General features: G+C 45.8%; 1 protein-coding gene and 1 long non-coding RNA gene across 4 annotated transcripts in view; one reads left to right on the plus strand and one right to left on the minus strand.

The window, feature by feature from the left end:
* NPNT (nephronectin) overlaps positions 1 to 14,398 on the minus strand; it is a 62,608-nt gene that overhangs the window by 26,032 nt on the left and 22,178 nt on the right. For 2 of the 3 annotated variants that reach the window (XM_012779010.3, XM_012779009.3), the window contains 5 exons: positions 6,948 to 7,040; positions 4,689 to 4,808; positions 3,311 to 3,430; positions 957 to 1,091; positions 506 to 628 (listed from right to left, as the gene is read on the minus strand). In XM_012779010.3, coding sequence (XP_012634464.2) covers positions 506 to 628; positions 957 to 1,091; positions 3,311 to 3,430; positions 4,689 to 4,808; positions 6,948 to 7,040 — 591 coding nt within the window. The remainder of the gene's footprint in view (positions 1 to 505; positions 629 to 956; positions 1,092 to 3,310; positions 3,431 to 4,688; positions 4,809 to 6,947; positions 7,041 to 14,398) is intronic. The other variant, XM_075998281.1, reaches the window with a different exon arrangement.
* LOC105879059 (uncharacterized) lies at positions 8,466 to 11,192 on the plus strand. Its single transcript, XR_012915166.1, has 3 exons — positions 8,466 to 8,541; positions 8,890 to 8,949; positions 11,105 to 11,192. It is a non-coding gene; the product is annotated as an uncharacterized LOC105879059 (long non-coding RNA).

The following is a 14,398-nucleotide window of genomic DNA, read 5'->3' on the forward strand; positions in this document are numbered from 1 at the left end:
ATGTATCTACTAACATAGTTACTACTCCAAATTAACTTATACAGATCTTAAGAGTAAAACATTTCTGAATGTAGAGGAAACAAATATGAGAATGATTTTTTAATGGCAGAATTAGAAAGCATAAAACAGAGGAACATAAATATAGAATATTTTTAGATTATCCCATCATCAATATCTAATGCTAATGATATTTACTTCTGATTTCAACAAAAGCAGATTCTCAGGGAGAGCTCTATACTTTCTTTCTAGCTAAATGGAAGCTACTGAAAGATTTTCGTCAAGAAAGTCAAGTACTGTTAAGATTAAAAGTGTTACCGAGCACATAGTTTTCAACACCCGAGCACTTGTGATCGTGCTGTTTGCGGAAAGCACAGACTAATATTGCTGTTGTGAAAATTATACTTCTTTGATACTGAATCTTATTCCTCCTCTCCCCTAGCAGTGGCCTTTGTGTCAGCCCTGCATTTCCTGCTGGGGTTTGGAGCGGGAGACGAGGGTCACTCACACACGCATCTCAGGCCGTCACCCCGGTACCCGTCTCTGCATCTGCACGTGTAGGACCCGGGCACGTTGTGGCACCGGGCGAAGGCACTGCACTGGTGCCGGCCCAGGGAGCATTCGTCTGCATCTGCACCAGGAAATGGGGCAAGAGCGGTTTATTTAGGGATACATGTGATGACATGAAAAATACATCATGTACACGCATGTTTCATACATGTACATGTATGTTTCAAAAAAGTTTTGTCAATGTTAAGGTCCGTGTGAAATCCCTAGGTAAACGGAAGAAACAAAGTCCATGTGGATCCAGACCCACTCGTGGTCAAACTGGACGTCTGCTCGTTTGTTAGTGCCAGTACCCTCCCCTGCCCCCGACAGCCCAGCCCTCACGGCAGCTAAGAGATGTTTCCAGAACACAGTAAGAGCAGACAACACAAAGCAAAGGCTGGGTTCCTTACCACGGCATTGGTATTTGCCGCCAACATACAGGAGGTCGAAGCCTGCCGGGCACTTGCAGACGTAGCTGCCGAAGGTGTTGGCGCACTGCCGGGACCGGGGGCACGGGGCCCTTCCCGCGGCACACTCGTCGACATCTAGGAACAGCCAGCGCGTGGCAGGGGAGCGAGGCACGTTCGGACAGAGTGGGTTTCAGACACCCGGCTGCCTGCCAACTGCCGCCTGGCACAGAGCAGCTGCTCGTCCCAGACGGCTCCGGCCAGCGCCCCGCGGGCAGCACAAAGCCCGCGCCAGGCCAGCCGTCCTCCCAGAGCAGGTCCTCCCAGAGCAGGTCCTCCCTCGCCAGGCCAGGCCAGCCGTCCTCCCAGAGCAGGTCCTCCCAGAGCAGGTCCTCCCTTGCCAGGCCAGGCCAGCCGTCCTCCCAGAGCAGGTCCCTCCCTCGCCAGGCCAGCCGTCCTCCCAGAGCAGGTCCTCCCAGAGCAGGTCCTCCCTCGCCAGGCCAGCCATCCTCCCAGAGCAGGTCCTCCTGTGCCAGGCCAGCCGTCCTCCCAGAGCAGGTCCTCCCTCGCCAGGCCAGCCATCCTCCCAGAGCAGGTCCTCCCTTGCCAGGCCAGCCGTCCTCCCAGAGCAGGTCCTCCTGCGCCAGGCCAGCCATCCTCCCAAAGCAGGTCCCTCCCTCGCCAGGCCAGCCGTCCTCCCAGAGCAGGTCCTCCCTTGCCAGGCCAGGCCATCCGTCCTCCCAGAGCAGGTCCTCCCTCGCCAGGCCAGCCGTCCTCCCAGAGCAGGTCCTCCTGGGCCAGGCCAGCCGTCCTCCCAGAGCAGGTCCCTCCCTCGCCAGGCCAGCCGTCCTCACAGAGCAGGTCCTCCCTTGCCAGGCCAGGCCAGCCGTCCTCCCAGAGCAGGTCCTCCCTCACCAGGCCAGCCGTCCTCCCAGAGCAGGTCCTCCCTCGCCAGGCCAGCCGTCCTCCCAGAGCAGGTCCTCCCAGAGCAGGTCCTCCCAGAGCAGGCCAGCCGTCCTCCCAGAGCAGGTCCTCCCAGAGTAGGCCCTCCCACGCCAGGCCAGCCGTCCTCCCAGAGCAGGTCCCTCCCGTGCCAGGCCAGCCGTCCTCTCAGAGCAGGTCCTCCCGCGCTCTGGCAGCTCGGGCGGCGCCCCTGCCTGGCGCTTGAGCTGGAAACGTGAGTGACGCTGGACAACCCTGTCTCCCACTCCCAGATAACCAAGCCCGGCGAATCCCGCCGGGGAAACAGTGTTCGAGTCTGTTTCCTCTCCTGGGTGCTCCTGCCTGTGCCGCCCGCAGCCCTGGCAGCCACCCCTGCCGCCCACCCGTGCCGCCCGCAGCCCTGGCAGCCGCCCCTGCCGCCCACCCCTGCTGCCCGCCCGTCCGTCTGCCCATCCGTCCGTGCCGCCCGTCTGTCCACCCGCCTCGCTCCCCTTCCCGCCCCACGCAGGCGCTCTCGCCTCCTCTGCAACGTCCCGGCCCGCTGGGCTGGCTCTTCACCCCGCTCATGGTCACGTCTTAAGGCTTTCTCTGACCATTATCTTCTAAAATAGACCTTTTCCGGCTTTTTCTCTCGTAGCAACTCATGGTGACGCCCAGCCCTGTCTGCAGTTTTACCGGGCACTTCTTTTCTGCCTCCCCCATTAGAACGTCAGCTTCGTGAGGGTCACAGTCTTGTTGGCTTTGTCCATTCCTGTCCACCCTGGCACTGGGCACGGTGTCTGGAGCACAGAAAGTGCTCAGCACGTACCTCTGAATCACCAAATACCCCATCATTTGGCGCCTGCTGTCTGCCAGGTACTGGCTAAGCGCTTTGCGTATGGAATCTCAGTCAAGCCCGCGATGGTTCTGTGTGGCTTTATTCCCATTTAAAGATGAAGTGATCCAAGCTCAAAGAAAGGAAATCTCTTGCCTAAGGTCACATATCTAGTGTATGGCAGAGCTGGATTGTTAATAAAACCAGAACCCAGGCTCTTCCCACGGTCCTGTACTGCCTCCCTACCTTACCAGAGAAGCACCCGAGCCTGGCCCTGCCCACCTGCTCTCCCCATGCTCACCGCTCCTCCCTGCCTCTCACATTCTAGAAACTCTGAGCTCTTCTTCTTTCCCTGCACGTGTGCCCCCCGAACTGCAGTGCCTCTGCCCATGGGGTTCCCGCTGCCTGGTGCTTCCTCCTGTCCCTCGCGGCTCGGGGAGCACGGTGCGTCCGCAGAGAGACGACCTCCTCTGGGGCACCTGACACCCTCTGAAGGCTGGCCAGCCCCGCGGTGTGAGTCCCTGCCTTTGTCCCCACCCATCACCTCCTATTGTCTCCCTGCACCCTACTGTTGACAGAGCCGCTAGGTTTCACAACTCACCCACACAGGTCCTCCCGTCGGGGGCCAGCTGCAGGCCGGGAGAGGGACACTGACACCGTGTCTGTCCCTTGATGACGTCACAGCCATACTGACAGTTTGCCATGGAGCAGGTCAGGGCACCTGGGAAGAGAGCGCCAGGCTGACTCCCGCAGGAGAAAACAAACTCTGTACCTGAAACAATGTTCCCACTTGTGCTGAAGTCAGTGACACTGAATGGACAACGAAGACAAAGAGGCCCCAGTTCTCCAGCATTCAGGAGACAGTGAGACAATGGAGCGGGGACAGAGAGACCCTCCTCCCCCCAAGGATGATTAAGGCAGGAACCAGCTGTCACCCTCTGGGGAAGACCTCTGACGCTTCTGAAGAACTAAAAGACAAACATAAAACTTTATTTCACACAGATTATCTCGAAATTTTCCCAGTGGCCAAGGAAATTGGAGAATTGAGATATTTTCCCAGATCACTCACACTAAGTGCTGCTCTTACCTACAACACCCAAGCAACTGTCTGCACTGCCCATGGAATTTCTCCGAGGACGGATTCCCCGGGAGCAGCGCACATTAGGAAGCCCACGTCACCGCCACATGCTTTCCAGCACGTGCTCACCCGTTACAAAAAGCTCCGCGCTATGTTGATGCAACGTGCTAGGTTAAATCAGCTAATTTTTTTTTATTTAACAAAATAAAAAAGGTTGTTTATTTAACAACCTCGTCAACTGATAATCCAGTAAAAATAAAAATCGAGTCATTAATTTTAGATATCCTATGAGCACAACCTCAATTAACGTTCAGCCTATAGAGAATTTTAAGGCATTGTCCATCTTATAAACACATCCAAACGATACTAAGAAACATAATACATTTCTTACAAAGATACACATAAAAGCTACTTTTCTGATAATATTCATTTATTTTTTTATTTGAAATAGTTATTTTAAGAAAATTCTTAGACTATTATAAACATCTAAAAGTCTTTAGGTTATTGTGAATACAAAAAAGAAGTGAGAAGGGATTTATGAATGATTTTAAGTCATTCAACAGACCTGAAGAGCAGTCCCCAGTCACCAATGTTTTTTTCTACCTGGAATTGTTCTATGCCCAGACAGAAGAAGAGATGTTAAGAAAAACACTAGGAAACATACTTCATTTTGTGACTCTTGTTCTAAACACCATTTCCTAATCAATTTTTATATTGGCACCCATGGCAAAAGAATGTTCTAACCGGGGACCTCTTATTTTGATTTTCGGTTCCTCAGGCACACAAACACGTGCACATATCTGCCTAGGCGGGCGGGGAGGCCACTTCCCGAAGGCACGCTACCCAAGCACGACAGCAGTCGCGCCCAAGCACTTAGGGAGCAGCTGCGATGCCGGCATACCTGAGCAGGACCCGTCGGGCAGGAGCATGTACCCGCTGAGACAGTAGCACTTGTAGCTGCCGTGCGTGTTCATGCACCGGTGCTCGCAGGGCCGCGGCTGCAGGCCGCACTCGTTTAGATCTGGAAAGAATGTGGGTTGGAGCAGAGAAATCACAAAACCTCAGCACTAATGTAAACCATTTAAAATTCTTTCCTATATTAAAAAATGAAGGACGAAAGTAGGTCAAGCTATAGTCACCATCATTTTCGAAGAGATAAAACCTGTTAATGCAATCTTAGTTTGAACACGGTCACCCTAAGGGCAGCCGGGAGGCACCCTGCCCTTCATGGATGAGCTGGGTCCATGAAGGACATCTAGGAAGCAGACGGGAGGCTGCCTTTCCGCCCGGGAAGAGCACGCAGACCTCCTCCCGGGGAGGGCGCTCTGCCGTCTGACGGCCAATATTCCCAAAATATTCGGTTCTACAACGAGATACACTCCTGATAACATAATCTTATTCTCTCAATGTCTTCTCTCTGTTTAAAGAAGATACTACATGGACATATTTTACTTTTCAAGAATTATACCAATTTTTAAACACTTGGCTGCTTTGATTTTCATAAAGGAAAGATAGTTTCAGAAAATAAGAACCACATTAATTCAGAGTGCTAATTATTATAGTTCTTGTTGAATCTTGTAGATTTGATACTGATCTCAGACTAAAGAAGAAATTCTCATATCCTACCATAATAGTGCATTCAAGACACTAAATCAACTTTAATAAAAACCTGCTAATATGCTTACATTCACTCGGCAGTTAAGAAGGGCACTAATGGCCCAAACATAATGGATTATTATGTATTTTAGGTTTATTGGTTTAAATATCAATACGATATGAACTAATGAATTTCACATTACAAAAATGGTAGGGAGTATAATTTAAGAAATAAACATAAACTGACTCATCTTTTTAGTAAAATCTAACTTTTCTTTATTTCTAGCTTTTAAACTCCTAATGGCAGAAATTGGTGGCTGAAATTAATTAAAAAGACAAGCCTTGTCTGACTTTGTTAGCATGAGTCAGAGGATCACACTTCCAATTATATTTTCTTCATTTAAAACGAATATGGCAGAAAGAATACAGATTATATAGACAATAGCTCTAAGTGGACATACTAGCTTCTTTTACCAACTAATTCTGTGAACTTGGGCAAGACACTTAATATCCCTGAGTTTCAGTCTAAGTGAAAAATGGAATAATAATTAATGTTATTTATACATTAACTATAATAAATAACACTCTACTTCCTAGTGTTATAAGGATGAAAATGGATAATATAGGTAAAATACCTGGAACACTATGAATGTTGGATAAATGTTTGCTGTTTTTTTTTTTTTTTGAGACAGAGTCTTGCTTTGTTGCCCAGGCTAGAGTGAGTGCTGTGGCATCAGCCTAGTTCACAGCAACCTCAAACTCCTGGGCTCAAGCAATCCTCCTGCCTCAGCCTCCCAATTAGCTGGGACTACAGGCATGCACCACCATGCCCAGCTAATTTTACATATATATATATATATATATATATATATTAGTTGGCCAATTAATTTCTTTCTATTTTTAGTAGTGACGGGGTCTCACTCTTGCTCAGGCTGGTTTCAAACTACGGACCTTGAGCAATCTGCCTGCCTAGGCCTCCCAGAGTGCTAGGATTACAGGCGTGAGCCACTGCGCCCAGCCAATGTTTGCTTTTATAAATGGATGCTGATTTTTTTTTAAATCACTTACTACATTAATTGACTCTTTTATTTCTCAGAGAAACATTCCAAACGGGTCAGCAGTTGAAGGGAGATTCAGTCACAGAATCAAAGGGCTCAGAGTTGGAAGGAATCTCCAAATTTCAAGTCAACCCCCCTGTCTGACTCCTGGCATGAAAGGGGAGAGGTGACCGGGGTCTGAGTGGGTTAGGAACTCGCCCAGGGCTTCCTAACTAGCTAGTGGAAGAACAGAAAACTGGAGGCTTCTACACAGCTGATGATGCTCTTCCTGGAAATCCAATCTAAGCAGTCTCAGAGAATAAGGGGATAAAACCTGTTTAATTATCCTGTGTTAAATTTCACAACATTCACTATTACTATATTTTTATCTAACAACAAATTGGTAGCTCACATATTTTAGGGAAAATATCTATGGAAAGTGGTTTGGGATGAGAATTAAATACTTTTAAGTTGGCAGGAATAGAGGTGGCTTGCGACTGTGTATTTATGTCCAACCGTCTTCCTACCTTGACTGCAGGTTTTTCCAACATATCCAGGATGACATTTGCACTTGTTCGGCCCGATGCATTCACCGTGCTTGCATGGCGGGTGGCATATAGCTGCAAAACAAGGACGTCAGCATTATGTCTAGGTCGCAGAACACCAGCCCCCCAGCATTGGTGTCGTGTACTAGCATGATAGTAAGAGGAAAACAATTGGAATTTACAACAACGTAGCAGAGATACACAAAATCAATGTTTCTTATAGTCACTTCTGCACTATACACACATACACATTACATATGTGCGTGTGCATATATGTATGTATCACTTAGAGCTGAAAATTTTTTTAACTTAAGGATAATAATCAAATAGTCCAAAAAAAGAAAAAGTAGGTAAAATTATGCATTAACAGATATTTGTGTATAGTTATAAATTTAAAACAACTTGCACCAATAATTTCAAACTTATTCTGTGAAACACTTAAAAAAGTATTTTTTCACCCAAAAATACTGGGTATGTATGCAATCCAGATACATTTCCCATTAAACAATATTTATTTTGTTAGAAATGTTATTTCTAGGTATGAGATGATTCAGAACGAAACAAAAACTAAAATGATATTTTTAAGAACTTTCATTTAAGGGTATTTCTGTCATCTTGATCTGTCCTAACTCTAAGATTCATCACAATTGCTCTCCAATCCAGAATGGCCTTTCTACACCCTATCATAGCAAACAGGACGTTCTCAGTCTGATATTTCTCTATTTCATCCACTGAGTCCCACTTCCCTCAAGACCACAAAATGCTACAAATCATCACTCAAATATTTTCACTGTCTAATTGGAATTTATTCTATACCAGGGGTTCTCAAGAAGGGGTACACTTTCGCCACTTCGGGACATTGGCCATGTCTAGAAACACCTGGTTGGTTGGGGGTGCTGCTGGCTGCAACAGGCAGAGGCAGAGGGTGCTGCTAAACACCCTACGATGCCAGACACCCCCGCCCAGCACAGACTGTGCAGCCCTGACGTCATGGTGCCAGACTGAGAAACCTCGCTCCCTGCCGGGTTTGCGCATCCGCTCTGCCGGACGCCACAACAGACGGAAAATCATCGCCCAGCACGGCCGCTGCGGTCTAGATGCGGGACGGGACAACCGCGTTTCCGATCAAGGGAGCCTCACGAGCAAAATGGGAGGGCACATGTGAAATCTGTGAAGAAACCGTCGCCAGGCAAACCACGAAGACCTGCACAAAAAGCGCGCGGCGGAGGCAGGCGGAGGCTGGGCTGCAGACGGAAGGGGCGGAGTCGGGGGGGGCACGTCGGCAGGCGAAAGGGGCGGAGTCGGCAGGCCACGCCAGCGGGCGGCAGGCGGAAGGGGCGGAGTCGGGAGGCCACGCCGGCGGGAGGCAGGCGGAAGGGGCGGAGTCGGGAGGCCACGCCGGCGGGCGGCAGGCGGAAGGGGCGGAAGACTCTGCTCCCTGAATCTCAGACGGAGGCCTGCGCATTTCATCTGCAGGAAACGGGCCTCGCTGCGAGTTCGTCATCGTCCAGAGAATTAGCTGGCGGACATGCGTGCTCTGGGACGTTAGCTCCGGGCGTCCGCGGTGCAGAGGCAGGTACGAGGCCAGAGGAGTCGCGGGGTCTGCGCGAGGCCCGTGCCCTGCTAGTGGCGGGAAGGGGCGGGCGTCGGAGCTACTGAGGGCAGAGCAGACAGGCCTGGACACCAAGGGCGAGGAAGTCACAGCGACCCTGAACTTAAAAGCCCTGGCGCCTCTCCCTTCCCGCACAAACCCGGCTGTTCTCCATTCTGGGACACGCTCCCGGTTCCCTCTCTTGCAATTCTCAGACACCATTTCCTTTAGAAACCTAACATTCCTGCAAAACTAATGTGCCAGTTATTTTTGTTGTTTTCTACCTTTCCTCACCTGGCACTGCACGGGCTTATTTGCTAATTTTACTTTCAGGTTTATTTTTCACCTCAACTGGACCTGTCCTGCTGCTGATGCCTAGACGGCGCTGCTCAGGTGCGTTTGATCAAAAAGCTTGCAGAAAGAAAGAAAAATGAGTGAGTGTAAAGAAGAGTGAGTGAGTGTAAAAAAGAGTGAGTGTAAAGAAAAATGGTAGAGAAATGTACTCGCGAAATTCTTAAATTCTGATTTTAGGCATGGCATTACATTCCCAGACTTTGTTCAGGTCTGTGAAAAGAAATGAACTTTCTAGGAGTTGCTTCCAATAACACTCTTCAGTCCACTGTCTACCTGGCAGATAGCTTACACACAGTTTTCAAAACAAGTCCCAGAAACATGCTCCTGTTGTGTAATTTTCCAGCCCCAAAACCAAGAAATACAATTTAAAAGAAAATTTTTAATCTAAAAAAAAGACATTCCATAAATCTTAACATTTATATTATTACTACAACCTGAATAATCAAATATCACTGAGGTATCCAGTAGTATTTATTTTATTTTTTGAGACAAGAGTCTCACTCTGTTGCCCAGGCTAGAGTGCAGTGGCGTTAGCCTAGCTCACAACAACCTTAAACTCCTGGGCTCAAGTGATCCTCCTGCCTCAGCCTCCTGAGTAGCTGGGACTACAGGTATGTGCCACCATGCCCGGCTAATTTTTTTATATATATACTTATAGTTGTCCAGCTAATTTCTTTCTATTTTTTAGTAGAGATGGGGTCTCACTCTTGCTCAGGCTGGTCTCAAACTCCTGAGCTCAAATGATCCTCCTGCCTTGGCCTCCCAGAGTGCTAGGATTACAGGCGTGAGCCACCGCACCTGGCCCAGAATGCCATATTTAAAAAAAAAAAAAGTAAACATCTCAAAATCATTAACTGCAAGTCCAGGTAATAATCCCCTAATTAACTGGAGTTTGAAAATATCTGTAAAGTCATGAGAAAGTCATTTAGAAAATACCACTTAAAACATGAAAAAAATTATTTAGAACACTTATAAAACAATTAAACCTGAGGCCCCTGGGCCACATTATCTTTTGACCCCCGACCAGCTTAGGGACCATCCATTTATAGTACTTTCAGGTGCTTTATAGGAACAAAAGTTTTTATTGCCTCTTCCCTTTTTTTTGTTTGCTCTCAGCATAGTCCCCTGCTCTTGGGCATGTCATACGCACACATTCCGAGGGGCCAGGAGGGTTAATGTTCCTCGTGTTTAGGGAGTCAGTGTTTCAAAACGAAGGGCTGTTTGCGCTCCCACCCCCACAGACTGTGCTGAAGGAACCCCAACCCCAAGGTTGCCAGTGGCTACTAAACATGATAGGTCACTCACAGAGTTGATAAAGATCAACTTTTTTCTTCTTACCAAAAAAATAAAAACCCTCTGGAAAATGTTGCACAAAAGAAGGTTCTCCTATTATCTTGCTGGCATTAAGTCTGGAATGGAATTCAATAAATATGAATCTGCACTTGCTATAAACAAGGCGTTATGCTAGGCAAGCACAGGGGATGAGAAAGTCACAGAGGATATGAAATATTAACTGTCAAACTGTAATACATTGACTAAACCATGGCAAGGGCTAGGACAGAGAGATGAATTAACAAAGGAGGGGAGGTAATAACGCAACTGCTGGTCCCAGTATCTAAACTATGATCTGAACCATGTGTTAGAGATAAGAGCAGCTGGGATGGGAGATGAAAGATCTTCAGAATAGGAGAGAAGTATTCTTGCTGATTCTCAGTGAGTGCAAAGTGTTCTTGTGGGGCTACAGTATAAAGTGCTTAACACACTGACTGCCACACTAGAAAAAAAATTTTTTCCTTGGTGCCATAGCGTTTTATTATGAAAACAGAACAAAACTTTGAAAACAAAATAATCCTTTCTAATGTAATGAAAAATTTATTTTTTATTGTTTTCTGTGTGAATTATACGCAACTTGAAAAATAGTTCTTACAGCTCCCAAGGTGAAGGGACATGTGAGTTACATATGCTTCACGAGGCCCCGGGCTCAAAACTAGTGTGAGTTAAATACAACTCACGCAGCAGTTAATGTGTTAAAACAGATGAGATCAAAAGAAAGGCTAAGACAGATCATAGAAGGCCAATGGCTTCTTACCAATGTCTATCTTTCTCTTCTGCTTCAATATAGAATAATTTATTTTTATTTTGAGTGTGGGATGAGCTAGCCATGTAAAACTACATTTCCTATGCTCCTTGACAGATACAGGCAACCAAATGACTAAATTCCAGCTAACTGGTATGAAGGCAGAAGTAATTGGGTGGAACTTTTGGATGCCACATAAAAAGGGTGCTGAGATGAAGCCTTCCTCTGTTCTTACCTGGAACATGGAAGTGATGGCTGAACTATGGTGGCCTCTTTATGATCATGAGGCTGTCTTGAGAATGGGAAGAGGGCAGAGCAAGAAGTCATAATGTCAACCGTAAATCACCATCCTAGCAATTTAGAGTACTGTTCTCTGTGTCATTATTATTATTACAACTTGTAGCCAAATACAATTCCTGACTGTTTTTGAGCACTAGGCTACGGAATCCGGACTTAGTCTATGTTTATTATCAAACCAGCAAAGGTTTTTTTTGGATATAAACTTAAGATGGAAGTATTGTGAGTAGATCCTAGTACGGAAATAAAACTTGTCAAATATATTTTATATCTACAATACCATTTACTCATGAAAGTGTAAAATAACTTAATTTCTGCATCTAAGTAACTAAAGGAGAAGGTACATGCCCATTTCAAAACTAGAGAAAAATAACTCCCAACTTCTGCATTAACCAGCCCACCCTCCAGCAACTCACTGCACTGTGATTGGAGCTGTCAGGGGCCAACACAAACCCACTTTACAACTTCATTACTCCGTGAACAGCAGGTCATCCCCCGCAAAAAGGAAAAACAATAAATGATCCATTTCAGTGCTCCATTTTATGGCGGTCTCCTAAAACATCAAAAGCAGACAACGCACTTGGCCGCTTGGTTTGGAGGAGACAGCGCACCAGCTGGTGCTCTGGGTCACCAGAAAGGGCAGCGTTGCTTCTCTGGCCTTCACGTGGCTCCGGAACAAGAAGTTTGAGCTGCATTTGATGGTGCCCTGTCCCTGGCATCCACATAAAGTTTAGCAGCTTAATAAAAGCTTAAATAAAGGCCAGGTAAAGATCACAGGTAATCTATGAATGACAAATAATCTGCCCCCAAACCGGTTGCCAGAATGAAGCCCAAATGAGCAATCACGCTCAAAATGTACACTCTAACATTCCTGCAGCATCCTCTCCAAAATACCCTTAAAATCACCAATAAGTCTTTGTTTTAACTAGAAAAAGCTCAACAAGTCTCAACTGGCAAAGCAAACACAGCTCTTTACCGTCACTCGTCCAAGCCTCTTCTGTTTGACTGCAATCTAAAATGTCACTCTTAAAAATCCATCCTAACCAATGTCACCTGAGTTCTGAGAGCTGAATGACATTTTCTAACTCTGATGGAAGTAGTGAGTCACCAAATAAGTTGGGGGAAGATTAAATTCCCATATCAGTTCTGTAATATTTCTTATATAAGCTAATCATGCTGGGAGTCAAGTGCTAACATTTGAAAAATAAGGACGTGTTGAGATGCCCAAGCAGATGGCAGCTCTGGACAGTGACAAGAAAAAAGCCAACCCAACCTCAGTAGTTGTTACTAATTTGAGAATGATTTTCTTATCATACATAAGATTGCCTCGCCTTTAGAGTCCGAAGAATCATTCATAATTTCTGCAATCTACAACACGTTGTCTATTCAGATGTGGCACCACCACCAAAAGCAGAACAAAGAACCTTGTCCTCCAGGTTTTGTGACTTAGAAACAAATGGGACACAGAAACGACAAGGGCAGGGCAGAAGGGTAAAGAGACGCAGAACTGTGAGAGTTCAAAGAGAGCTCATGACATCTAACAAGCTGTACAGAATTCAGACATGGACAAATTCACTTGAGGGGAACAAGAATATACGATGAGCAATATCTTTTTCAAATAGGCATTGGCCTTGGAAAGTTGCTGAGAGCAGCATGGAACGGCTGGCTGCTGCATCAGCAGGACCGGAAGGAACAGAGGCAGAACTCCACAGGGCTCCACCGGAAAGGGCCCCAAAGCACCACCCATCACATGCAGAGAAGAACCCAGAACAAAGAGTCCCACTGGCCGGATCTCCAGCTCTCCTAACACCCTGTATCGTGGTGTTGATTATCTGATGTTCAAATCTACATTCCCGCCGCCACAAGAACTGAAAAAAAGTGTCTCTGATTTCTATCACTATAAAACACTATTAAATACTCTCCTGGATACAGAACTCAAAACCACTTTACATGACTAAAATTGAATCTATCTTCACGACATCCATATTAAGGCAGAAGAGAAGCAGACGTTATTATCTTCTTGTTACCAACAAACGAGTGAAAATGCAGAATATTAAGTGACTTGACCAATTTCAATAAAAATTTCTTATCTTAGTTCCAGGATCAATCCCCTAGTTGGTCAGAAAAAGACCAGAAAGACCAGCATTTCAATTATATTTGGAAGGGAGAAGAGTGAGATTATATTAATAGTAAAACGCTAAGCTGGAAAGGACCAGAGGGGTGGAAAATGTCAATGGTGATGAAAAGCATAAAACTATTTACAGTTACACTTCCAGGAAGGAAAAGTTGCAATTAAGAACACAACGTATAATTTAAGAAAATGAAAGTAACCCTGCCAGAATATTTCAAAATAAAATAATCTCTCTACCCTATTGCTTGTTTAGTTACAGATGCTAGACCCTGAGCCACTAACGAAGTACAGAATTGTTACCTGGTTTGAAGCATTGCTACAGCTAAACTTATTTTTTGTTTTAGGCTTCACATTTTATTTACCATTATGGTAATTAAGAACTTAAATCATGAACGACAGTCAAATAGTCAAGGTCAATCCATCGATGGTAATTTAGAGCATAAAGTTAAAATAAATAAGGGTTTCTGGTCCCTATAATGTCTCCCAAGAGCTGTCTGACAATAACTTATTTTTGTCTTTGGGAACATCCAACCCTGACACATTTCTCAAGTGTCTATTTCATCTCTATTTAACTTTTAATTCCTGAAGTAGCCCCAAATCTATAAGTGGCTACATCTACATTTTTGCATCTGAAGCCAACTTTTATTTGTTATAATTAAGCACTATCTCTTTTCTACTTACAAAAGTCTTCCGCTGAGCATGATTGTCATTTTCAGTTTGCTTGGAATTTTAACTTTTTCTTTCTATTTTCATTGTGCTAGAATGGAATTTAGATTAATGCCAAATAAGATTTTAAGAACACATAAGAAAGTGTTACTGTTTGCTTGGAAATGTGAGTAAGGCTTTTTTTGTTTTTGCTTTTTCAAGGAGAGTAACAGTAGCAATGAGTGCACCTGGCATCTAGATCTTTGTTTCTAAAAATCATTCCCCAATAATAGGAATCATGACTAGGGCACAGTGTATATTTCCTATGGCGAAAAGCA

Source organism: Microcebus murinus, chromosome 27 (assembly GCF_040939455.1).
Source record: "Microcebus murinus isolate Inina chromosome 27, M.murinus_Inina_mat1.0, whole genome shotgun sequence".
NCBI classification, from domain to species: domain Eukaryota; kingdom Metazoa; phylum Chordata; class Mammalia; order Primates; family Cheirogaleidae; genus Microcebus; species Microcebus murinus.